Below are 24,192 nucleotides of genomic sequence, written 5' to 3' on the forward strand. Positions count from 1 at the left end.
TGGATACCACGTTGCCCACTCAAGGGGCAGATCAGACCTGCGGAATGGAGTCACCTCTGGGTCCTGCTAGGGCCCCAGATCTTGGACTGGGTTTCTCTCTGAACCACAACCACTGACTTTGCTACTTTTTAACTCTGAGGAATCTCCAGTTCCTCTGCTGCCTCAAATACAGACACACTGTCTCTCTCCTGCTGGATTACTTTGGAAATTCTACAAGACTTTATTTACCTACTTATGTTTATATTATTTTCCGTTTGGCCTGGGGCAGAGGGTTAAGTTAATCACCCTGTCAGATCCCTATTCCCTGTAGCCTTTGGTCTCTAAGGCCTACGGGCCCCTCTACCCTGCTCTGTTCTAGGTACTTTCTTTGATTTCCCCACTCCCACCCTATCTCCTACCCTCCCAAAGATGACCCTCTAAATCTTTTGATACATATCCTTGAATTGTTCTGTATCTTTGCAAAATGTGTCCGTGTTTTGTGTGTGTACGCTACTTTTTAAACTGTGCGATCAGGAACAAGAAAGTAATTTCTCTGTACCTCTGTTTCCTCATCATTAAATGGGTTTAACACTCCCTCATGAGGTGGTTGTGAAGATTTAAGTTGATAATAACAGCATGAGCCACTTAGAACAGTGACTGGCACTACTAAGTACCCAGTAAGTGTTAGCAATTATTATCACGTATCAGTATTATTTGTCTTGTATTCTGCTTGTTCCGTTTCTGACTTTTTTTGTTTTTCAAGTAAGCACTGTACTTTAAGTTGTATGTAATTTGCCAGGTCCCACTTTGTAACCGCTACTTATTATTCCATGATGGACAGTCTCTCAATCCTATATAAGGACTATAGAAGAACTTGCCCACCAATCTTTAGCCTGATCCAGCTTGCAAACCTTTGCCCTTCTGATAGGTACAAAGTAGGGCGCTCCTTGCTTTATTTTGGCACTTCCCAGCTTACTCATGAGTCTGAGTGTCATTCGTACACTTTGGCCATCTGAGTATCCCTGTCAAGGAACCCTGTGTCCATATCCATTGTCCTTCTCCAGGGTTTCTTTTCCTCGTTGATTTGCAGGAAACCTTTGTATGTTCTAGATATTGCTACTCCTGTGGCACATCCTGTGAACGGGCATGAAATATTCGGTCTCTGCCTTTGTGAAGCTCACAGTCTCGGACAGAAACTAGCTATAAAACAGCGGGATGAAAGCTGAGTGTATGCTCAGGAGGCCGCAAGAAAGAGTCAGGGAGCACCTCCTGGGCTAGGATTTAGCCACTAACAGGATTTCATTCTGTTACTGTGCTCTCACTCAGAGTTCTCGGGGCAGAGTCAGGGTAGCAAAGGGCACGATAGGACCACGGCACCCTTCCCTAGCCCTCTGCAGGTGGAGGGGCACTTTCAGACATCTCATTAATCCTCTCAGTCGTGAGCTCCGCCCTCTGAAAGCTAATATTCCATTTGGGGAAAGAAAAAAGGCAGTTTCAAAGAAGAGAGGTGTTTGATTTTTTTTTTTTTTTTCTCTCTCTCTAGTTTTATCAGCAGAAAACATTTCAACTGATTGAGAGCAAAAAGGCAGGGCTAATGTGTACTTTGTTCTCTGTTCTATCTCCAGGGCCCAGTTCATGGTAAGGGCCCCAAGATTTGTCTTTTTGGTGAGCTCGATTGGGCCTTCTGGGAGGAAGGACTATGATTCTAGAGTTTTCTGGGCTGCTGAGGGTGGGGTCTTGTGGCCTCGGGGTCACGGAGGTGATCGTGTATGTGAGTGTAGATGGGGAAACCAAGAGAGTTTCTGTGAGGGTCAGTAGACCCTCTGAGAGCCGTGGTGAGGGGCCTGCAGTTTACAGATCTCAAGACCACTCAGGAGTGCTCAATGAATATTATTGAATGAAACCATTAAAGTCTTCATAATGAGCCCCTAAAAATCTGTAAATTCCTGCAATATGAAAAGAAAGGGTTCTTAGCTATCATCCAGTTCAAACTTTCTCCTGTTGGAATGTGGTAAGGAGGCCCCGAAGAGAAACTGACCCGTCCAAAGTCACACAGCCAGAGCCAAAGCTCAGGTGGCCAGGGTCCCCTCCCGGCACCTGCCTCCTCTTCCACAGGCTTCCTCTTAGAGATCTAGACGGGGGTGCTGCCTGGAGGCCAGCCTACCTCACTAGTGACTCAGGAGTTTCGAAAACAGGAAGTAAGTGAGCTGTGCTGTTGGTTCTTCATTTGACTTCATTCTTTTCTTAGATGTGCCAGGAGAGAGAGGCCTGTGAAGCGGCTGCCGCTGTGAGGGTTCTGGGACTTGCCTCTGGTAAGGTTGGATGGGCTTGTAGAGAGGAAGGTTTTTGATTCTAGAATTTTCTAGGCTACTGAGGGTGGGATCTGGTGGCCTCGGGGCTCATGGGGTGATCCTTGTATATGAGTGTAGATGCGGAAACCAGGAGAGTTAGCAGTGCTTCCCAGGGCCGTAGTGAGGGCCCACGGGTCCCAGATCTCCAGGCCCCTCCAGCTTCGGTTGATGCATCCCTGATTTTTAGGGGAAAATACTCCAAGTTCAGTTATCTGTACAGAGGCCTCATCCTTATGCCGAGTTGTCAAAGAATAGAAACCAAAACTCAACTCTCAACTGACTTTGCTGCTATAGCTTATCAATCTGCCGACACTCAGACTACCAGTATAAACACACACATACACATAAACAGACACGCACGTAAACAGAAACAGTGCTAAGAACTCAATTATTTATTTATTTATTTATTTTTGAGAAATTAAAAGGGTACAAGACAGTACAGGGAATAATATAATGGCAAGCATAGACTGATAATCAGTACTTGTGGGGTTAAGCATTTATAGGTGGAGTTATGAATTTCTTCAGTTTGGTTGGCTCTAAGTTTTATCGCGATTTGAACACCTTTCCTGGGCTGTGTGATGGCCCTGGCTGGGACCCTGCAGCGGAGAGTGTTTGTGTGCAGGGTGGACATCTGGCAGGTTCTGGGGGAACCCCAGTTTGGGGTGGTCATCCTGGACTGGAGAGAGTAGTCACCCTATTGCTTAGGGGTTTGGGCCTGAGAGCGGCTTTCCAGTACTCTCAAGCTTTGAACGAGGTAACGGATTTTTGTCTCAGAAGAGTAATGCAAATTTTGGGTTTATTTTCTCCAGCTTTGAGGTAGTTTTCCATATCACCAAAAGAGCTAAGGTGTTGCTAGAACGTCGCTAGAAGGATTGTTTGTGATAGATGAGATTTATTTGCAATTTAATTGTGGCACAAAAGGCAGTGCTAATTTGGGACTCTGGGATGAGGTCTAAATCCAGGCTCCAGCATGTACCGGCTTGGTTTGTAAGGTTCTGACCCTCTCTTTGTTTTTGTAGACTTGTTAAGAATTCTTGTTTCTGTGTTTTGGGGGTTTCTTTAGTCTTTTAAAATTTTAAGTAATTCATAATGTTTAAAAATATTTTGATTATGTGTCTTTCTTCATTAAATTCCTTCACTGGCTTCCAACTGGAATCAGTAAATTCTAAATCTTTGCAGGGTCTGTCATCGAGACCCTTGAGTGAGATGCTCAAACCTGGGCCTGACGCCTCTCACTAGCTTATTTCTGAACTGATTTTTCATAGTGGTAAAATGAGGATGATAATAGCAATTTCTTCAGAGGATTGCAGTAAATGAGACAAGAAAAATATTTTTATGTTTATATGGTTGTATGTTATAAACACACATCATAATATAAAAATTTATTTATATCAAAATACTTTGGGGCACACATTTATTATAAAAATATTAGATATACTTATATATCATATAATACAAATATATTTATATGGATTTATTATTATTATATAATTGAAAATAAAAGAAAAATTCTGGAGGCCATTCCATTCCCATCCCTCTCTTCCACCTTGTATGCAATATAAATCAATATATTCAAATTTATATTCGAATTTATATATTCGGCATATGTATATGCACACACATTATATATGTATATATATATGAATATGTGAATAAAATGGGAAAAAACCCACCAAATTTGACCCCAAAATTACTTCTAAGTTTTTCTAAGTGATTTTTTTCTAAGTGATTTTTATTTTTCTTTTAAAAGTTCTCTAAGGAATAAGTGTTACTTTTACTACTTTAGGATGAGAAAAATACAACAATGACTATTCTCCTTAAAATATTACTCTAACAAAGTTTCTAGCTCATGAGTGCATGCAGTAAACCCAGGGCCCATAAAAAATGAAGTGCCTCTTGGTCCCTGTTCCTATAGAGCCAGAACCTAGAGGTGGCCCATTGTTAATGGTATAAAATGTAGAGCAGGTAATAGTGCTTCCCAGGCACTACGATCAAAGAGATGTGTGACCTAAACAAACAAAGACAATATTATACCACAATGTGTTCTGGAAAAAGCTGGGTCAGAAAAGAAGCCTTGCCAGCACTTTCCCTACTAAGTGTCCATCTTAATATGATGCAAAAATAATTTAGAAAGCATTGTCAGGCTATTGCAAAGATAATGAAATGAGTGAGGTGAACTGGCCATAGAGTACAGGAGCCCATCATGTTATATCCAAACTCCCGTCATCCTGGCCTTGGATTGGAATTTTTTTTGTACTGTCAGAAAATGCTATTGAATATGTAACAAAAGCCTTAAAAATCTTTATTCCTTTTGTAATCCTGATTCCTCAGTAATCCTATTTCTAGGAAATTATTCTAATAAAATAATCAGAGTTATACATGAAGATTTGCATTTTAAGATCATCCTAAATGTAATCAGAGACTGGTTAGATAAATTCTTGCCCATTCATATCATTAGATGCCTTACAGGTTTAAAAATCCATGCTGTAGAAGAAAAAATAAAGACATCAAGATGTACTTATAATATTATCAGTGGAAAAGTCCACGTATACCTCAGAAATATGGTGTTTAAATATGAGGGAAAATATATATGTGTAAAATATTTGGTAGGAAGGACAGTAAGATTATTAGGCATTTATCTTTGTTTTTATTTTACTTTAATTTTTAAAAAATTGAAGTATAGTTGACTTACAATGTTGTGTTAATTTCTGCTGTACAGCAAAGTGATTCAGTAATACATATATATACATTCTTTTTTTAATATTCTTTTCCATTATGGTTTGTCATAGGATACTGAATATAGGTCTCCATGCTATACATAAATGCTTACATCTGTTAACCCAACCTCTGACTATATCCCTGCCCCAACCACCTCCCCCTTGGCAACCATAGGTCTGTTTCTGTTTCATAGATAGGTTCACTTATGTCATATGTTAGATTCCACATATAAGTGATATCATATGGTATTTGTCGTTCTCTTTCTGACTTACTTCACTTAGCATGATAATTTCTAGTTGCATCCATGTTGCTGCAAATGGCATTATTTCATTCTTTTTTACAGCTGAGTAATATTCCATTGTATATATGTACCACATCTTCTTTATCCATTTCTCTGTCAATGGATATTTAGGTTGCTTCCATGTCTTGGCTATTGTGAATAGTGCTGCTATGAACATAGGGGTGCATGTATCTCTTTGGGTTAGAGTTTTGTCTAGATATATGCCCAAGAGTGGGATTGCTGGATCATATGGTAATTCTATTTTTAGTTTTCTGAGGAACCTCCATACTGTTTTCCATAGTGGCTTTACCAACTTACATTCCCACCAACAGTGTAGGAGGGTTCCCTTTTCTCCACACCCTTTTAGCATTTGTTATTCATAGAGTTTTTAATGATCAGTGTGAGGTGATACCTCATTGTACTTTTGATTTGCCTCTCTCTAATAATTAGCAATGTTGAGCATCTTTTCATGTGACTATTGCCCATTTGTCTTTCTTCTTTGGAGAAACATCTCTTTGGGTCTTCTGCCCATTTTTCGATTTGGTTGTCTTTTGTTGTTGATTTTATGAGCTGTTTATATATTTTGGAAATTAAGTCCTTGTTGGTTGCATCATTTGCAAACATTTTCTCCCATTCTGTAGGTTGTCTTTCCATTTTGTTTTTGGTTTCCTTTGCTGTGCAAAAGCTTGTAAGTTTGATTAGGTCCCATTTGTTAATTTTTGTTTTTATTTCTATTGCCTTGGGAGACTGACCTAAGAAAACATTGGTATGATTTACATCAGAGAATGTTTTGATTAGGCATTTAATCTTTGGATGATAGAATTATAGGTAATTTTTATTCTCCTTTTTATCTTTCCTGTATTTTCTAAAAGGAATACAATAAGCATTGTTATCATTAGAAAGAAAATAATTGCAAGGGGAAAAAAAAAGAGATTCTGCTTTCATTTGATTCTTTGGTTGATTTTATTCTGTAAAATGATATTTTAGCAATGGTTAGAACTTTTTAGAAGATTTAAGGACACTGGACCTAATGGTTTTAAACAGGGCTGGACCCAGTTCTGATCCTTTCCAGTTTCATATACTGGAATAAAAGTAGTTCTTTAAATAGAGATTTTAATTTAAGTACATGTACATTTAAGGTAATAAAATGGTAAAGATTTACACTGTGCAAAGGGTATAGAATGTAAAGCAAGTCTCTTCCTGTCCACCCCCCAGGCCTCTAGTTCCTCTCCTCTCAGGCAACCACTGAAGTGGCTTCCTGTGTATTTTCTTCAAAGATCTGTGAATACAAAATCTAGGCACTTTATGAGTTTGGTATGTCTCTTTCCAGAATTTCCTTATCTTTTATTTTCTGCTTTAATATATATGTCTGTAATCACTGAAAATCTAATTATGTTGTTTGAGTAGTTCTAAAAAGTAGATGTATGATTTTTAGTTATATTGCAACTTACTATTTTCACTGTCATAATAACATATCTTGAATATCAATCCATTTTAATTTCAGAAGTTGGAGTGCATTTTCTTAACTGCTGCATAATATTCTGTAGGATGACTATGCTTTAGTTAATTTAGCCATTCCTTTATTGGAGGACATTTGGGATGTTTCTAGTTGTTCAGGGTTATATATTGGGCTGTGGGGAGACTCCATGAACGAACCCTGTTGAGCACATGTGTGTTTCTGTGGAGTGTGATTTAAGGAATGAACTTGCTAGTTTGTTCCCTTGAACGTCCAGAGGTTTTGTTTGTTGAACTTTGAACGTATGCTTTTAGGTGCAGCCCAAATATTTAAGGTATCTTTCCTATATAAAAGTATTTTCATGATAATTGATTGCTTTTGCAGTGAATAATCTAGGCTCTGCAGCCTTTGTGAATCCAGTGTAAATCAAAATGTATCTTTCCAAGACACTGTCCCTCCAGTTTCCTAATCAAGAAAACTTGTCTAAACAATAATGTCAGCTCTAGATTAAAAGGGAGAAAAAAAGTTTTGCCCATAATTCCAGTTCTAAGAAGGAAATAATCAGAGGTATGCACAGGATATATGAAAAAGCCTCTCAATGCAATATTATTTTTAATAGTAAAGAAACAGAAAATTGCTTAAAATAAATTTTGGTATCTCCACATGCTGGAAATCAAGAAATATTAAAAATATGCCAAAGAAGAATATTTATGGTAAGGGTAAATGTTCATTCTAAATATTAAGTGGGTATAAAAAAAAATACAGATGTACACGCTTGGATGTGCAACCTGATTCTAATTTTTATATAAATGTGTATTTGTGTGTATGTGATGTATGATAATGATAACCATGACCATGTTATAATTTATCATATTTTCAATTTTTACCAAAAAAAACACAAAAATACCCCAGTGTTCTGTAATCAGGATTGGGGGGAAGTAATCAGGATTGTTTTTTTTTAAATACTGTTTTATTTTATTTTAATTAATTGATTAATTATTTTTATTTTTGGCTGCATTGAGTCTTCATTGCTGCGCATGGGCTTTCTCTAGTTGCAGCGAGCGAGGGCTACTCTTTGTTGCGGTGCGAGGGCTTCTCATTGTGGTGGCTTCTCTTGTTGCGGAGCATGGGCTGTAGGTGCACGGGCTTCAGTAGTTGTGGCTCGTGGGCTCTAGAGTGCAGGCTCAGTAGTTGTGGTGCATGGGCTTAGTTGCTCCGCGGCATGTGAGATCTTCCCGGACCAGGACTTGAACCAGTGTCTCCTGTGTTGGCAGGCAGATTCTTAACCACTGCACCACCAGGGAAGTCCCAGAAAAGGTGTTTTTAAAAAGAAAAACTAAAAGCTTCAAAGTCTTTTGGGCCACTTTTTAAAAATATTAAAGTTTACCTTAATGTTTCTATTTTAACATCAGAGGTACAAAATACACAGGTCCTGGTTCACTCCATCACCCCTCAAGTGATAGTCAGGATTTGTGGTTTCATCCGAGAATGTCAGTGAATGCAGGGAGCTTAAAAATTTAGGAGCCTTGTTTCAGGGAGGAAAGAGGTCCAAACAGGTTAAGGTTACTTGAGGTTAAAGAAAGTGCCCAGGGGCACAGAGTCTGTGGGAGCAAGCAAATGATGGAGCTGGACGAGAAGTTAAAGGTTTTCTAGTTCAAGGTTTGCAGATGGTAGCCCTGAGGTAAGGGAGCATCTGAGTAAGCCTTCAAGGAAGAGTTCTTCAACGTTGAAGAGGTGGAAAATCACTGCTTCCAAATGAATTTTCCAGTGAGGAAGTGGGAAAACCAGGAGGGTAAGAGAAGTGTTCAGGTCACATGCCCGGTGGTATCCGGCCCCACAGCCAAGGTCTTTCCTTCTTTCAGGTGAACACGCCTTTGTTCGTTAGTTGCTGGTCGTTACTCTAAAAGCATGATAGGTGTTGTATACTCACAACACTTCAGGAGCTATTGCTCTTCTGATCCCACCTTACCGAGGAGGAATCTCACCCTCGTAGGCCGTGAGCTGCCCAGGCCTGGGCCAGTGCCCCAGCTGGGTTCTGGTCCAGGTTCAATTGGACCCCGCAGCCCCAGACTCTGAACCACCGCACTGCCTGCCTCTCCGACAGTCAGCTGCAGGTGAGATTCCTGGCTTTGACAGTGGCCCTGTAGCCCGGCCCGGGGATCCAGGTCCCGGTCTTGTTCCTGTGATGTACCCGATACAAACCCTGCTCCAAGGGCTCGTGTACCATGAACATGGGCCTATCAGAGCAGGGGAGGTGAGGGAGAAATTGGCCAAGGTGACTCAAGGGGCTCGAGTGGGGAGAAACCCCAGATCTGGGGCTGCTTGCGTGAAGGTTGTCTGGGGTTTCCTGAAACACTGCACGCTCTTTTTTTTACCTGCTCAAACATGTAAGTATGTGAAAATACCCCATAATCTGATTTAGAGACTGTTTGTGTTGAAAGGCTGACCAAGTTCTCTTGGTTCCGTTTCCAGTCTTGGGTTCTTGACCAGCTGTGTGTGCCCGTCCTGAGGCCCTTGGGGGAGAGCACTGCATTGTGTCCTCCTGCCACCATTTCCATTAGACCACATGACTTCTCCCACCTCCAACCCTTCTAATCTGTCCTCCACACTTTATTTTATTTTTTTAATTTAATTTTTATTTTATATTGGAGTATAGTTGATTTACAGTGTTATGTTAGTTTCCGGTGTGAAGCAAAGTGATTCAGTTGCACATCTACATATGTCCCCCACACTTTAAATGTTAATCCCTAATTAGATGACGTCACGCTCATGTTTACAATCCTTTCTTGGTTTCCCATTATATCCAGGAGAGAGCCTGACCCCCTTGACCCATCGTATGAGGCCCTTTATAACAGTTCCCGGCCACAGCTCCATCCCTTTGTCTCACCACTCCCTCTCCCAGACCCTTCGTGGTTACTTTCTTGAGCTCCCTTTGCCTGCCTGAACTGACTTGAACGTTCTTGCCTCCAACTTTTGCATAAATTATTTCCTTCAAAAATTGTCCTTCACCATCTCCTCCCCAAAGGTGACTTCCTTCCAGGAAGCCCTTCTCCCAGGCTGAGTTAAGGCTCTTTCCTCTGTATTTCTCTGTGCCCTGGTAACAACTCTCGGACCACTGGCTAGTTTGTAAATCTACCTTCCAAAACAGTAAGCTACTTGAGAGTGGGAACCTGTTTGTTCGTTTTTGTTTTTGTTTTTTTCTTGCCTGTATCCACAGCATAATGTCTGGCATATAGTAGATGTAATAGCATTTGATGAAGGAACAAATCAGTAAGTGGTAGTTTTCTTGCTCATCTGAACATAACATTGTATTTTAACCTAGGTAACAACTACATTCTCCTAACGCTTGATCAGCATGAATTTCAACAGATGTCTCTATAATATTGGGGAACAGCTGGACAGTGAAGACCTGGCTGCCCTCAAGTTCCTGAGCCTGGACTACATTCCACATAGGAAGCAGGAACCCATCAAGGATGCCTTGATGCTATTCCAGAGGCTCCAAGAAAAGAGAATGTTGGAGGAAAGCAACCTGTCCTTCTTGAAGGAGCTGCTTTTCCGAATGAATAGACTGGATCTGCTGCTCACCTACCTGGACACCAGTGAGGAGGAGATGGAGAGGGAGCTTCAGATGCCGGGCAGGGCCCAGATCTCTGCCTATAGGTGGGGAAAACCTCCACGGGATGGAACTGGGACGTGTGGGTTGAATGGACACATCTTTATGGGCAGGGCTGATGCTGTTTGTAGGCTGTCTGTGTGGTGTGACTTTGGAGGCTTTGGGAAGATGTCCCACCACGGTCAGATTAAGAAATTGAGAGGCTTTATGTAGAATTCAGAGAAAAACATGCTAAAACCATAAAATAAAATTTTCTTTCCAAGGTGAAACATCACCTATAGGTATGCCGAAATCCAAATAGACATTTTTTAAACGTTCTAACTCTCTCTCTCTGTTACATATCCGTTATCTTGATGCCTCTGCTTTGCTGATGCCCATACCATGCACTTCTTTGCCTATTATTGAATAAAGCATCACTACTTCCCACCTGAGACCCCCTCCCACCTACATCTGGATGACTATGAAATTCTCAGTAGGGTTTTAGGCTTTTATTCCATACCTTAAGGCTTGTGTTACCAAGTTCTTCAGTGAGCTGTGTGTTGCCAGTCATTCTGGATTGGCCAGGCCGGACCCCTGCAATGAGTGCTTTCTTTTTTTATGGTATAAGATAACCATTTTTAATCTATGCCTGGCCATCTGGAAACCCCCATTGTAATAACCGATCATTGTAAGGTTAAACAGCTTCCACAATTTTACTTCATAAGCCATCCTGTAACGCCCAATGACTGCTTAATCCCTGTGACCCCAGATGCTGTCAGAACAGCAGTGGCTTGGGCTGTCTGTCCTGCCAAAGGCTTAGAGAAGTTAATTCCTTATAGTTCTGGAGGCTAGAAGCTGAAATTGAGGTGTCAACAGGAATGATTCCTTTATAGAGGCTCTGAGGGAGAATCTGTTTCATGATCCTCTCCTAGCTTCAGGTAGTTGCAGGCAATCCTTGGTGTTCCTTGTCTTACGGATGCATCCTTCAATCTCTGCCTCTTTCTTCACCTTGCCTTCTCCGCTGTGTATCTGTGTCTTAATTTCCCTCTTCTTTTAAAGACACCAACCATTGGATTAGGGCCACCCTAATCTACTATGACCTTATCTTGGCAAGATCACATCCACGAAGACCCTTTTCCCAAGTAAAGTCACTTTTACACGTTCCAAGTGGACGTGAAATTGGAAGGAGAGTGGGGAAGGATACTATTCAATACTGGGTAACTTTGGTTCAATAGAATTGTGAAGTCCTTGTAATGAATTTTTTTTCATTAAGGCATCAATTAATCATAAAAAACAACAGCTCCATAATTAGGAAAGCTAGAGGGTTTCATCTTGTGTCCCCTGTCTTGGTCTTTTGAAGGTTGCACTCCTGCCATGTGAGCAAGGCCAAGGCAACTTTCAGTGCAGACAATGACATGGGCCTCTCTGTTGGAGGGTTACGAGTGTCTAACAAGGGCAGGATCTGTCTGTTAAAATCTTCAGCATGTTAGCTTGGGAACAAAAGGGTCAGCACAAGTAAAATCTCCTGCTTGTTCATCATTGTTGAATATCAAGTAGGAAAAAAAAATGCTAGTGTGGCCCTTTCCATTTATAAGATATTTAAAATTTCAAATTATCATTGCTACCTATAAAATTAGTACCTTATAAACCATCCAGATTTATTTCTAGACAACGATGGTACAAGAAAGCCAGTAGGTTTCAGTAATGAGGAACGTAGAAAGGCAAAATACCTTGTGATAAAGTTAAAAGGGGAGGTAGCTTTTGATTGGAGCCAATCTTGCTCAAACTGAGAAAGTTTTAAAGAAATACTTCTAGGGTAGAGATTCCATGAGAAGAAGGATGAAGCAGGTGATAATACTGAGTAACTTCTGTTTCTACACTACAGTTGATCATTGAACAACATGGGGGTTAGGGGTGTGGACCCTCTGCACAAAAACCCGCTTATAACTTACAGTCGATCCTCTGTATCTTACGTTCCACATTTGTGGGCTCGACCAACTGCAGACTGTGTAGTACTGTATTACGTATTTATTGAAAAAAATCTTTACATAAGTGGACCCACGCACTTCAAACCTGTGTTGCTCAAGGGTCAACCATGTTTTTATTTTTAGAATTTTAATTTTCTAATTTAATTTTGAAGTTAACATGTTTTTGTATTAAAGTTATTTTCCTTTGCACCATAATAGTAAAAGGTTTGCTGACTTACAAAACTTTCCTTTGTTCATTCAACAAGCATATCCCAAGAGCCTATCATAATTTAGGAAATAATAATGCCTGTCATGTTTGAACACTTAGTGTGTTGCCAAAGGTTGGTTTAAGTGCTTCAGGTAAACTTATTCAAGTAATCCTCAACACCTTCCAGAGGGGTAAATAGAGTATTATCTACAGTCTACAGATGAGGGGGAAAAAATGTGTAACATGTCTAAAGCCACACAGCTCATGGATGGTGGATCCAAGGTTCCAACACCAGGAGTCTGGGTCCCCTGCACTTAAACACTGTATCTCATGATTCTCTAGGATTATGGAAACCAAAAGGGCACTGATCCCATTCTCAGGGAACTTGGACAGCTTCATAAACAGACAGTTATGTGTGTTACTCTTCTGGCGATGCACAGGCAGGTACGGTGGGGGTGAATACAGCCTTGAGGACAGTCAGGCAGTGCTTGAGCTGTTAGTGAATGAGTGGTTGTCTGCGGACGGACAAGGGGATAGGGGTGGGAGGAGGCCCAGCCTAACAGGGTGAGGGGCAGGGCAGCTGGGTGTGTTCGGAGAGGAGATGGGGGTACAGCAGTAAGGAGCATCCAGAGATGAGGAGGCAGGCTGGGCTCAGTTCACAAAAGCCCATACTCCAGAAGGAGGTGTTTGGCCTTCCTACTGAAGGTAGCGGCTGGGAGAACATTGACGAGTTTTAATGGACGAATTCCATCTGATTTGCGTTTTGAAAAGCGTGATATCCAAAATCAAAGCTTTTTTTCTATTGCAACAAGATCTTGATTTTATAGCGAAGGACAAAGGAAAAACACAATTCATTTAACTGAAATTAACTGAAAGTCAAAGTTGGAGAACTTTAAATTCTGTTAAGAGTGGGATAGTTGGGCCTGAGCCAGTTGTCTTCAGTGTCACTACACTAGCCTCTTTCCAAGGACTCAACTCATAAATCACGTCATTATCTGGCTTTGTTTTAAAGGGAGGCCATAGGAATCAAGTCCACTGTGACTCCATATATCGGATGGGAAATCATTTAAGAAAATATTTCTAAAGTGTTTCTGTTTCCCACTGCAGGGTCATGCTTTTTCAGATTTCAGAAGATGTGAGCAAACAGGAATTGAAGGACTTCAAGTTTTTTTTGAGCCAGGAGATCGCCAAATGTAAGCTGGATAATGACATGGTAAGACCTGGTGTCTGACCGAGGTTTAGTCCTGAGGGTGAGTCAGCCAGTGGGGATTTCTGAGACTAAAGAGAGCACTTGTCAGTAAAAGCAACATGAGTTCTCACTTTTTAACTGGGGAGAAGAAGAATGCTGTCAGGCGTGAGTGCTGTAGATATGATGCCTCTGTATACTGTAAAGTGCTGCTCCCGTTAATTACCAGGAACAAGGCAGAGTGAGGAGCAAGGGGAGAAGGCTGGTGTGTAGGCACAGGCAATGTGGAGACCTTGCAGAGCCAGGAGAGATGATGGTGGGCCTGAGATCGTTTCCCCACTTCTGCAGTCTCTGAAACAACCTGGGACCTGGAACTGTGTGTGTGTGTGTGTGTGTGTGTGTGTGTTTGTGTGTGTGTGTGTGTGTGTGTGTTGTGATGTAATGTTGTATGTGTGTGTGTGTGTTATGGGGACACTCAGCCTGGAGATGATCAGGTGGCAGAGGCAATGGAGGGTGTGAGGCAGTCCCCAGGGCTGTTGCCATAGGGACCAGGCTGTCGCATCTCAGCCATGCACTCGGGCTGCTTCACTGTCTTCACATAAAGGAGTCCACAGGCAGTTTCAGCACAGGGCCTGGGCCTGGGGACTAGGTGACATCTGATGTGACTTCTCCTGTGTCTTCTTATTTCTGTCTTTCTGGGCCAGAAATCATGAATTGCCTCCCTAATAATCTACTGATTGGCTTTATAAGACCAGGATGTCCTCTCAGGAGGGTTGGCTTGGGAAGCTAGGGTGGGTGCTTAGTTTGGAGAGAGTGGAAGTAAAAAAAAAAGTTAATCTAAAAGCCAATATGGCTCCATCTAGTCTTCCAACTTGATTTCTCCTCCCTCTAGACCTTGCTTGATATCTTCATAGAGATGGAGAAGAGGGTCATCCTAGGGGAAAGAAACTTGGACACCCTGAAAAGAATCTGTGAGCAAATCAACAAAAGCTTGCTGAAGAAAATCAACGATTATGAAGAACTAAGCAGAGGTATAAATAACCTGAGAGCTGTGGATCAGCAAAATGTAGTCTTAAATGGACAGACTCCTGTATGTCACAGCAGTTTCTAATCAAACATGTGTGTGTTTCTTTTTAAATTCAGAGCAAAGAATGAGCCTTGAAAGAGGTCCAGATGAATTTTCAAACGGTAATACTTGCAGATATGTTTTCGAGGTTTATTTAGTTAATTTACTTCCTGATAGCCTCATTGCCTCCTCTCCACAACCTTCTACCACATCTGCATTTTTTTTTAATTGGGGTAGAGTTGTTTTATAATGTTGTGTTAGTTTCAGTGAATTGAAGTAGAGTTCCCCATGCTATACAGCAGGTTCTCATTAGTTATCTATTTCCTACCTATTAGTGTATATATGTCAATCCCAATCTCCCAATTCATTCCACCCCCTGTTTCCCCTCTTGGTGTCCATACGTTTGTTCTCTATGTCTGTGTCTCTACTTCTGCCTTGCAAACCAGTTCATCTGTACCATTTTTTCTAGATTCCACATATGTGTGTTAAATATATGATATTTGTTTTTCTCTTTCTGACTTACTTCACTCAGTATGACAGTCTCTAGGTCCATCCATGTCTCTGCAAATGACCCAATTTCATTCCTTTTTTAGGCTGAGTAATTGTCCACTGTATATATGTACCACATCTTCTTTATCCCTTTGTCTGTTGATGGGCATTGATGTTGCTTCCATGACCTGGCTATCGTAAATACTGCTGCAATGAATATCGGGGTGCATGTGTCTTTTCTAAAAATAAATTTATTTTATTTATTTATTTATTTATTTTTGGCTGTGTTGGGTCTTTGTTGCTGCACATGGGCTTTCTCTAGCTGTGGCGAGTGGGGGCTACTCTTTGTTGCTGCATGCGGGCTTCTCATTGCGGTGGCTTCTCTTGTTGCAGAGCACGGCCTCTAGGTGCGCGGGCTTCAGTAGTTGAGGCTTGCGGGCTCTAGAGTGCAGGCTCAGTAGTTGTGGCACACAGGCTTAGTTGTTTTGCAGCATGTGGGATCATCCTGGACCAGGGCTCGAACCTGTGTCCCCTGCATTGTCAGGTGGATTCTTAACCACTGTGCCACCAGGGAAGTCCGCATGTGCCTTTTTGCATTAAGGCTTTCTCTGGGTATGTGCCCAGTAGTGGGATTGCTGGGTCATATGGTAATTCTATTTTTAGTTTTTTAAGGAACCTCCATACTGTTCTCCATAGTGACTGTATCAATTTACATTCCCACCAACAGTGCAAGAGGGTTCTCTTTTCTCCACACCCTCTCCAGCATTTATTGCTTGTAGATTTTTTGATGATGGCCAATCTGACAGGTGTGAGGTGATACCTCATTGTAGTTTTGATTTGCGTTTCTCTAATGATTAGTGATGTTGAGCATCCTTTCATGTGTTTGTTGGCAATCTGTATATCTTCTTTGGAGAAATGTTTATTTAGGTCTTCTGCCCATTTTCGGATTGGGTTGTTTGTTTTTTTGATACTGAGCTGCAGGAACTGCTTGCTTGTATATTTTGGAGATTGATCCTTTGTCAGTTGCTTCATTTGCAAATATTTTCTCCCATTCTGAGGGTTGTCTTTTCATCTTGTTTATGTTTTCCTTTGTTGTGCAGGAGCTTTTCAATTTCATTAGGTCCCATTTGTTTATTTTTGTTTTTATTTCCGTTTCTCTAGGAGGTGGGTCAAAAAGGATCTTGCTGTAATTTATGTCATAGAGTGTTCTGCCTATGTTTTCCTCTAAGAGTTTGATAGTGTCTGGCCTTACATTTAGGTCTTTAATCAATTTTGAGTTTATTTTTGTGTATGGTGTTAGGGAGTGTTCTAATTTCATTCTTTTACAAGTAGCTGTCCAGTTTTCCCAGCATCACTTATTGAAGAGACTGTCTTTTCTCCATTGTATATCCTTGCCTCCTTTGTCATAGAGTAGTTGACCATAGGTGCGTGGGTTTATCTCTGGACTTTCTATCCTGTTCCAATGATCTATATTTCTGTTTTTGTGCCACTACCATGCTATCTTGATTACTATAGCTTTGTAGTATAGTCTGAAGTCAGGGAGTCTGATTCCTCCAGCTCCATTTTTTTTTTTTTCTCAAGATTGCTTTGGCTATTTGGGGTCTTTTGTGTCTCCATACAAATTTTAAGATTTTTTGTTCTAGTTCTGTGAAAAATACCACTGGCAATTTGATAGGGATTGCATTGAATCTGTAGATTGCTTTGGGTAGTATAGTCATTTTTGCAATATTGATTTTTCCAATCCAAGAACATGGTATATCTCTCCATCTGTTTGTGTCATCTTTAATTTCTTTCATCAGTGTCCTGTAGTTTTCTGAGTACAGATCTTTTTCCTCCTTAGGTAGGTTTATTCATAGGTATTTTATTCTTTTTGTTGCAATGGTGAATGGGATTGTTTCCTTAATTTCTCTTTCTGATCTTTCATTGTTAGTGTATAGGAATGCAAGAGATTTCTGTGCATTAATTTTGTATCCTGCAACTTTACCAGATTCATTGATTAGCTCTAGTAGTTTTCTGGTGGCATCTTTAGGATTCTCTATGTATGGTATCATGTAATCTGCAAACAGTGACAGTTTTACTTCTTCTTTTCCAATTTGTATTCCTTTTATTTCCTTTTCTTCTCTGATTGCCATGGCTAGGACTTCCAAAACTATGTTGAATAATAGTGGTGAGAGTGGACATCCTTGTCTTGTTCCTTATCTTAGAGGAAATGTTTTCAGTTTTTCACCATTGTGAATGATGTTTGCTGTGCATTTGTCATATATGGCCTTTATTATGCTGAGGCAGGTTCCCTCTCTGCCCACTTTCTGGAGAGTTCTTTTAATCATAAATGGGTGTTGAATTTTGTCAGAAGCTTCTTCTGCATCTATTGAGATGATCATATGGTTTTTATTCTTCAATTTGTTAATATGGTGTATCACATTGATTGATTTGTGTATATTGAAGAATCCTTGCATCCCTGGGATCAGTCCCACTTGATCATGGTGTATGATCCTTTTAATGTGTTGTTGGATTCTGTTTGCTAGTATTTTGTTGAGGATTTTTGCATCTACATTCATCAGTGATATTGGTCTGTAATTTTCTTTTTCTGTGATATCTTTGTCTGGTTTTGGCATCAGGGTGATAGTGGCCTCGTAGAATGAGTTTTGGAATGTTCCTTCCTTTGCAATTTTTTGGAAGAGTTTGAGAAGGATGGGTGTTAGCTCTTCTCTAAATGTTTGATAGAATTCACCTGTGAAGCCATCTGGTCCTGGACTTTTGTTTGTTGGAAGATTTTTAATCACAGTTTCAATTTCACTACTTGTGATTGGTCTGTTCATGTTTTCTGCTTCTTCCTGGTTCAGTCTTGGAAGGTTATACCTTTCTAAGAATTTGTCCATTTCTTCCAGGTTGTCCATTTTATTGGCATTTAGTTGCTTGTAGTAGTCTCTTATGATGCTTTGTATTTCTGCGGTGTCTGTTCTGACTTCTTTTTCATTTCTAATTTTATTGATTTGAGTTCTCTCCCTCGTTTTCTTGATGAGACTGGCTAAAGGTTTATCAATTTTGTATATCTTCTCAAAGAACTAGCTTTTAGATTTATTGATCTTTGCTATTGTTTTCTTTGTTTCTATTTCATTTATTTCTGCTCTGATCTTTATAATTTCTTTCCTTCTACTAACTTTGGGGGTTTTTTTTTGTTGTTGTTGTTCTTCTTTCTCTAGTTCCTTCAGGTGTAAGGTTAGATTCTTTATTTGAGATTTTTCTTGTTTCTTGATGTAGGATTGTATTGCTATAAACTTCCCTCTTAGAACTGCTTTTGCTGCATCCCATAGGTTTTGGGCCGTCGTGTTTTTTTGTCATTTATCTCTAGGTATTTTTTGATTTCCTCTTTGATTTCTTCAGTGATCTCTTGGTTATTTAGTAGCATATTGTTTAGCCTCCATGTGTTTGTGTTTTTTACAGTTTTTTTCCTCTAATTGATTTCTAATTTCATAGCATTGTGGTTGGAAAAGATGCTTGATACGATTTCAATTTTCTTAAATTTACTAAGGTTTGATTTGTGACCCAAGATATGATCTATCCTGGAGAATGTTCCATGTGCACTTGAGAAGAAAGTGTAATCTGCTGTTTTCGGATGCAATGTCCTATAAATATCAATGAAATCTATCTGGTCTATTTTGTCATTTAAAGCTTGTGTTTCCTCATTTATTTTCTGTCTGGATGATCTGTCCATTGGTGTAAGTGAGGTGTTAAAGTCCCCCACTATTATTGTGTTACTGTCGATTTCCCCCTTTTATAGCTGTTAGCATTTGCCTTATGTATTGAGGTGCTCCTATCTTGGGTGCACATATATTTATAATTGTTATATCTTCTTCCTGGATTGATCCCTTGATCACTATGTAGTTTCCTTCTTTGTGTCTTGTAACATTCTTTATTTTAAAGTCTATTTTATCTGTTATGAGTATTGCTACTCCAGCTTTCTTTTAATTTCCATTTGCATAGAATATCTCTTTCCATCCCTTCACTTTCAGTCTGTATGTGTCCCTAAGTCTGAAGTGGGTCTCTTGTAGACAGCATATATACCGGTCTTGTTTTTGTATCCATTCAGCAAGCCTGTGTCTTTTGGTTGGAGCATTTAATCCATTCACATTTAAGGTAATTATCAATATGTACGTTCCTATTACCATTTTCTTAATTGTTTTGAGTTTGTTTTTGTAGGTCTTTTTCTTCTCTTGTGTTTCCCGCTTAGAGAAGTTCCTTTGGTATTTGTTGTAGAGCTGGTTTTGTGGTGCTAAATTCTCTTAGATTTTGCTTGTCTGTAAACCTTTTGATTTTTCCGTCAAATCTGAATGAGATCCTTGCTGAGTAGAGTAATCTTGGCTGTAGCTTGTTCCCTTTCATCACTTTAAATATATTGGGCCCTCCCTTCTTGCCTGTGCAGTTTCTGCTGAAAAATCAGCTCATAACCTAATGGGGATTCCCTTGTATGTTATTTGTTGCTCTTCCCTTGCTGCTTTTAATATTTTTTCTTTTTTTTTTTTTAAGATTTATTTTTTAATTTTAATTTTTATTTTTGGCTGTGTCGGCTCTTAGTTGTGGCACACAGGATCTTTGTTGAGGCATGCAGAATCTTTTGTTGCAGTGTGCAGACTCTTCGTTGTGGTGTGTGGGCTTCTCTCTAGTTGTGGTGTGTGGGTTTTCTCCCTCTAGTTGTAGTGCACAGGCTCCAGGGTGCATGAGCTCTGTAGTTGTGGCATACAGGTTCCAGAGCACGCGGGCTCTGTAATTTGTGGCACATGGGCTCTAGTTGAGGCATGTGAGCTCCGTAGTTGTGGCACGTGGGCTTAGTTGCCTTGCGGCATGTGGGATCTTAGTTCCATGACCAAGGATCAACGTCCCCTGCATTGTAAGGCAGATTCTTTACCACTGGACCACCAGGGAAGTCCCTAATATTTTTTCTTTGTATTTAATTTTTGATAGTTTGATTAATATGTGTCTTGGTGTGTTTCTCTTTGGGTTTATCCTGTATGGGACTCTCTGTGCTTCCTGGACTTGATTGACTGTTTCCTTTCCCACATTAGGGAAGTTTTCAACTATAATCTCTTCAAATATTTTCTCAGGCCCTTTCTCTTTCTCTTCTTCTTCTGGGACCCCTATAATTCAAATGTTCGTGTGTTTAATGTTGTCCCAGAGGTCTCTGAGACTGTCCTCAATTCTTTTCATTCTTTTTTGTTTATTCTGCTCTGCAGCAGTTATTTCCACCATTCTGTCTTCCAGCTCACTTCTCCATTCTTCTGCCTCAGTTATTCTGCTATTGATTCCTTCTAGAGTATTTTTAATTTCAGTTATTGTGTTGTTCATCACTGTTTGTTTGCTCTTTAGTTCTTCTAGGTCCTTGTTAAACATTTCTTGTATTCTCTCCATTCTATTGCCGAGATTTTGGATCATCTTTACTATCATTACTCTGAATTCTTTTTCGGGTAGACTGCCTATTTCCTCTTCATTTGTTTGGTCTTGTGGGTTTTTACCTTGCTCCTTCATCTGCAGCATACTTCTCTGTGTTCTCATTTTGCTTAACTTACTGTGTTTGGGGCCTCCTTTCTGCAGGCTGCAGGGTCGTAGTTCCTCTTACTTCTGGTTTCTGCCCCCAGTGGGTGGGGTTGGTCCAGTGCCTTGTGTAGGCTTCCTGGTAGGGGGACTGGTGCCTGTGTTCTGGTGGGTGGAGCTGGATCTTGTCCCTCTGATGGGCAGGGCCGCATCCGGTGGTGTGTTTTGTGGTGTCTGTGAACTTAGTAGGACTTTAGTCAGCCTGTCTGACTAAAGACTGGGGTTTAGACTAATGGGTGGGGTTGCATTCCTGTCTTGCTAGTTGTTTGTTGTGAGGAATCCAGCACTGGAGCTTGCTGGCCCTTGTGTGGAGCTGGGTCTTACTGTTGAGATGGAGACCTCTGGGAGAGCTCTCGCTGATTAATATTCCCTGGGGCCAGGAGTTCTCTGGTGGTCCAACATCCTGGACTCAGCTCTCCCACCTCAGAGGCTCAGGCCCAGCCCCTGGCTGGAGCACCAAGACCCTGCAAGCCACATGGTGTGGAAGAAAAGGAAAAAAAAAAAAAAAAAAGAACAGACTAACAAAACCCCAAGTTGAATGGTAAAAGCAAAACCAAACAGACAAAAACACACAAACACACACACACACACACACACACAAACACGCACTCACAAAAAGAAAAGAAAAAGAGAAAGCAAAAAAGAAGAGAGCAACCAAGCAAGTAAACTAACCCCAAAATGAAAACAGACACTAAAAACTAAACTATCAAAAAGAAAAAACAAAAAAAACAATCAAAAGGAGAAAGCAATCTTAAAAAAAGGCAAAGAAAGCATAAAACAAACACACAAAAGAGATTAAAAAAAGATAAAAACATAAGAAAGATGAAAACAAAAGGAAAAAATATAAAACAAAAAAAAGTAAAGTAAAAATCGAAAAATATAAAATATAGTTAAAAAGAAGATAAAAACAAAGCAAAACAAAGGGAAAAACAAAAACAAGGAAAAAGCACAATATAATGACAAAGTAAAGTAGAAAGAGGAAAAAAATAAAGTAAAAAATATATTACAGGGCTTTCCTGGTGGCGCAGTGGTTGAGAAAACGCCTGCCAATGCAGGGGACACGGGTTCGAGCCCTGGTCTGGGAAGATCCCACATGCCACGGAGCAACTAGGCCCGTGAGCCACAATTACTGAGCCTGCATGTCTGGAGCCTGTGCTCCGCAAGAGAGGCCGCGATAATGAGAGGCCCGCACACCGCGATGAAGAGTGGTCCCCACTTGCCGCAACTAGAGAAAGCCCTCGCACAGAAACAGACCCAACACAGCCATAAATAAATTAATTAATTAATTAATTTAAAAAATATATATATATTACAAATAAAAGCATAAAAAAGAAAAGAAAAAGTAAATAAAAATTAAAATAATAATAAACAACAATAGAACAAAGTGAAAAAAATAATAGTAATGTTAATATTTTCCTGTGGCCTCACCTGTCAGTGTCCTTGCTCCCACAGTGAAGCGCAGCCAATCCCTGCCTGCCCGGGAAGTCCTCCAGTACTTCTAGGTAGGTCTCTGGACCTGCTGTGGGCACTGTGGGGTCAGCTCAGACTCTGACCTGGCCCAACTCCGGCTTGTGCTTGCCCCCAAAGTCCACAGTTGCCCCCAACGTCCACAGCCTCAATTGCAGGAACACTCATTGTCTATTCAGATATTCCACAGTTGCAGGGTTTACCAAGCCAATTGCAGGGATTTAATCCTCTGCTCCTGTGGCTGCACAGAGAGATCTCCCTTTCTCTTCTTTGGTACCACTTCCCCTGTAGTTCAGCTTTGGTTTTGGTCCCGTCTCTGCGTGTGGGCCACCCTCAGGCGTCTGTTCCCCACCCAGGCAAGAGGGGGCAAAAGCAGTGGCTGATTAGGGTGCACTTGCTCACTCAGGCTGTGGAGAGGGAGGGCTACAGCAGTGACAACTGTGACCACATCTGCATCTCTTTTTTTCCATTTTGTTTTCATTAATAAATTAATTAATTATTTATTGGGGTATAGTTGTTTTACAATGTTGTGTTAGTTTCTACTGTACAGTGAAGTGGAGTTCCCTGTGCTATATAGCAGGTTCTCATTAGTTATCTATTTTCTACATATTAGTGTATATATGTCAGTCCCAATCTCCCAATTCATCACCCACCCACTTTCCCCGCTTGGTATCCATACTTTCGTTCTCTATATCTGTGTCTCTATTTCTGCCCTGCAAACCGGTTCATCTGTACCATTTTTCTAGATTCACATATATGCGTTAATATACAATACTTATTTTTCTCTTTCTGACTTACTTCACTCTGTATGCAAATGACATTTGCATGTTAATGGACCTGTTCTCCTAATAGCACTGGCTACTTTTCACCTTCTCTGCACATTGGAAGATATAAAAGGCATTGTCAAAAGACAAAGACCCTGCAGCCCCAGGCCAGCATGTTTGAAATAGGGGCAGAGTTAGTTAGTGATAAGATTTTCCCTTATTCTGTGAACTGCAAGGATATTATGTTCAAGGTGGTCTGTGCATTTTCTTTTTTTCCCTTTCTTTCTTTCTTTCTTTTTTTTTTTTTTAACAAATCCTGACTTTATTTTTTAAAAATTTATTCTATTTATTTTTAAATTTTTAAAAAATTTTGGCTGCATTGGGTCTTCGTTGCTGCTCATGGGCTTTCTCTAGCTGCAGCAAGTGGGGCTACTCTTCGTTGTGGTGTGTGGGCTTCTCACTGTGGTGGCTTCTCTTGTTGCAGAACATGGGCTCTAGGCATGCGGGCTTCAGTAGTTGTGGCACACAGGCTTAGTTGCTCCACAGCATGTGGGATCTTCTCAGACCAGGGCTCGAACCCATGTCCCTTGCATTGGCAGGAGGATTCTTAACCACTCAGCCACCAAGGAAGTCCTGTGAATTTTCATTTCAAAAGGGACCTTATGTTGTCCTGGGTGCTACATCTTTCCTCACCAAAGCACCTTCCCTGCCTGTGTCATTCCAGATGTGTCACAATTGCTCATAAGGGAGGGCTCTCTTGAAATGCTGGCCATGTCGGACTCTCCAGGAGAAAAAGACAGTGAGTCGCAGGTACCGGGAAATTCCCATTCCTTTTCCCCTTTGTGCTGCAGATTCTAAGTATTGTGTTCCTGAGCTTTTTTTAGCTTCCAGATAAACTAATAGAAACTAAACAGAAACTTCTTGAAAATGTTGAGAACTGTAGGAAAAAATTCACAAAAGCACAAGTTTAACATGTGACTTTGTAATTTTTGAAAAAATTTTGATCTCTTTGATTTCCCATGTGTTAAATTTCTATTTTAAAAGCAAAGATGTTGGAATTGTTGGAAGGCAGACGGGTGG

The 24,192-nt window shown here is 40.5% G+C and overlaps 1 protein-coding gene across 6 annotated transcripts in view; it reads left to right on the forward strand.

The window, feature by feature from the left end:
• CASP8 (caspase 8) overlaps positions 1–24,192 on the forward strand; it is a 54,595-nt gene that overhangs the window by 24,120 nt on the left and 6,283 nt on the right. For 2 of the 6 annotated variants that reach the window (XM_082467199.1, XM_082467198.1), the window contains exons 2-7: positions 2,228–2,291; positions 10,107–10,444; positions 13,659–13,764; positions 14,630–14,768; positions 14,881–14,925; positions 23,837–23,922. In XM_082467199.1, coding sequence (XP_082323325.1) covers positions 10,140–10,444; positions 13,659–13,764; positions 14,630–14,768; positions 14,881–14,925; positions 23,837–23,922 — 681 coding nt within the window. In that variant the 5' untranslated portion in view covers positions 2,228–2,291; positions 10,107–10,139. Of the gene's footprint in view, positions 1–2,227; positions 2,292–8,646; positions 8,899–10,106; positions 10,445–13,658; positions 13,765–14,629; positions 14,769–14,880; positions 14,926–23,836; positions 23,923–24,192 lie in introns of all 6 variants that reach the window. The other 4 variants (XM_082467202.1, XM_082467200.1, XM_082467201.1 and 1 more) reach the window with 3 other exon arrangements.

The sequence above is a fragment of the Balaenoptera physalus genome (genome assembly GCF_965194825.1).
Source record: "Balaenoptera physalus genome assembly, chromosome: 6".
In the NCBI taxonomy this organism is placed as follows: domain Eukaryota; kingdom Metazoa; phylum Chordata; class Mammalia; order Artiodactyla; family Balaenopteridae; genus Balaenoptera; species Balaenoptera physalus.